General features: G+C 31.6%; 1 protein-coding gene across 1 annotated transcript in view; it reads right to left on the reverse strand.

Annotated features, from left to right (window-relative positions):
- Nucleotides 1-470: 470 nt before the first annotated feature.
- Nucleotides 471-1,941, reverse strand: part of LOC113800129 (protein PET117 homolog, mitochondrial) — a 4,061-nt gene continuing 2,590 nt past the window's right edge. The window contains exons 2-3 of the mRNA XM_027350855.2: nucleotides 1,239-1,333; nucleotides 471-684 (exon numbers count right to left, since the gene is read on the reverse strand). Coding sequence (XP_027206656.1) covers nucleotides 534-684; nucleotides 1,239-1,333 — 246 coding nt within the window. The 3' untranslated portion in view covers nucleotides 471-533. The remainder of the gene's footprint in view (nucleotides 685-1,238; nucleotides 1,334-1,941) is intronic.

Below are 1,941 nucleotides of genomic sequence, written 5' to 3' on the forward strand. Positions count from 1 at the left end.
AGGGAATATTGTGTCTATGGCTCCTGGAGGCTGTTCGTGACTGACACAAAGCCAGCCTTTCATCCTTTCAGCATGGCTCCTCACACCTTAGGAATGGGATAGAAGAAGGGTGTGTGTTTGTGTGTGTGTGTGTGTTTGTGTGAATGCATATTCTGAACTCTATATGCAAGTCTTAAATATGGTCTTGTATTTAGTTAAAAAGGAGGAATTATTACTTGTAAAACGAGGAAAATCAAGAGTATGTGATATCATGCATATACAACCAATCACTCATTCATACATTTCAACACTTATGGATTATAGCCAATCCTGCTTCTGTTTGACAAAGACCAATTCACCAGCAATATCAAAAGTTTTCTCAAATAAATTAATTCATTCGAATAAATAATCTTAAAAGAAATTGTCTCAAAAGTGTGCCTAGTAACAGATATGCTCATAAAAACAATTTGGGGGATATACAAATATATAAATTCTTATTAAAATTTATTATCTATTAAACTATGTACACACAACATGGTTAAATAAAATTAGTATCAAGTACTTGAACCTTGTTTTTCTGCTTCCATTTGCTCTCTTCTCAATTGTTTTGTGAGATCTGATTGTTGTTGCAACACGTACAAATTCTCTGCTTTTCTTCGCTGTTGCCTTTCAACGTCTTTTATGACACCTTCATGGAGCTTCTCTCTATAAATTAAAAAAAAGAAAAAAAAAAGAAAAAAAAAAGAAAGAAAAAAAAAGTTAATTTTCACATATTACCGAAGTAGATTACAAAGTAGAAGTCTTCAACTATTTAAATGGACTCTGTGTAAATGGAAAGAGGAACATTTCATAACTGTATCAAATACTTTATAATACGATTAATGGAAATCTATTATAACCAAAAGCCTTAAACAGTCAAAGTAACATAAATGATGTGAATAATGGAAAACTATTCAACTTTTTATCAAACAAATTATTGATGAAAAGAAAGTGAAACATAAATGCATGTCAGAAAACCACTCAAAACACAAAATAGGCTTATTGTACAGAGTGGGGTTTTCTGCAGTACATTTACATGATACAGATTCTATCATATATATGTATACATTTTATATCCAATATCAATATATATTCTATCTTCTACAAAACTTCAATTCAACAGTTTTATTACATTCAGAAAATCCTGAAGAATAATATCCAATAACTTCTTTAGTGATTACATTTACAGTTATAGATGGATAAACCCTCAAATTTCTTACCTATCAATATTCTGTTTTATGTGAACATAACCTACAATGGCAGCTGTAGCCACACATGAAGCTCCAAGAGTTACTTTTGAGGCAAGCGACATGTTCTGGGGAAAAATGAAAAGTTGATCACAGTAAGTAATGTACACTGAAATATTGCTAGTGCATTTGAGACAATGTATTCCTTGTCTTCCTAAGGTAAAATGATATGACAGAAAAAAATGGCCTTGTGGTATAACAGTCCTGGACCTAAGGGCTTTATGATTATATTCAATTCTATTACATTTTCATCAACAGGAGTGGCATCATAGTGACAAATGAAAGATATAGTTCAGAGAAAATAAAGAGTACAAACTCTATGAAAGGACAATAGGAACAAGAAAAACTAGCATTTACATAAATGATACCAAACATCTATAAAAGGATACTAGGAACAAGAAAAACTAGCATTTACATAAAGGATACCAGTATAAAATAGCCACCCATTATGCTGGGAGACCAAAGGCATGGCAGCCATTTGAACTTCCATTAATTCCTGCACTGATCATGAATACATATAATATATACACCTTTCTGAATGTGTATGATTTCCTGCTTAGCTATCCTCTGATACTAGGACTACTGAAGAGGGTAAAAACATAACAAAACAAAATTACACCAAATAAATAGTTTGCAATAATTATAAGCTCCATGAAAGAAATGACAAAGTAACTTC

This window comes from Penaeus vannamei, chromosome 7, assembly GCF_042767895.1.
Source record: "Penaeus vannamei isolate JL-2024 chromosome 7, ASM4276789v1, whole genome shotgun sequence".
In the NCBI taxonomy this organism is placed as follows: domain Eukaryota; kingdom Metazoa; phylum Arthropoda; class Malacostraca; order Decapoda; family Penaeidae; genus Penaeus; species Penaeus vannamei.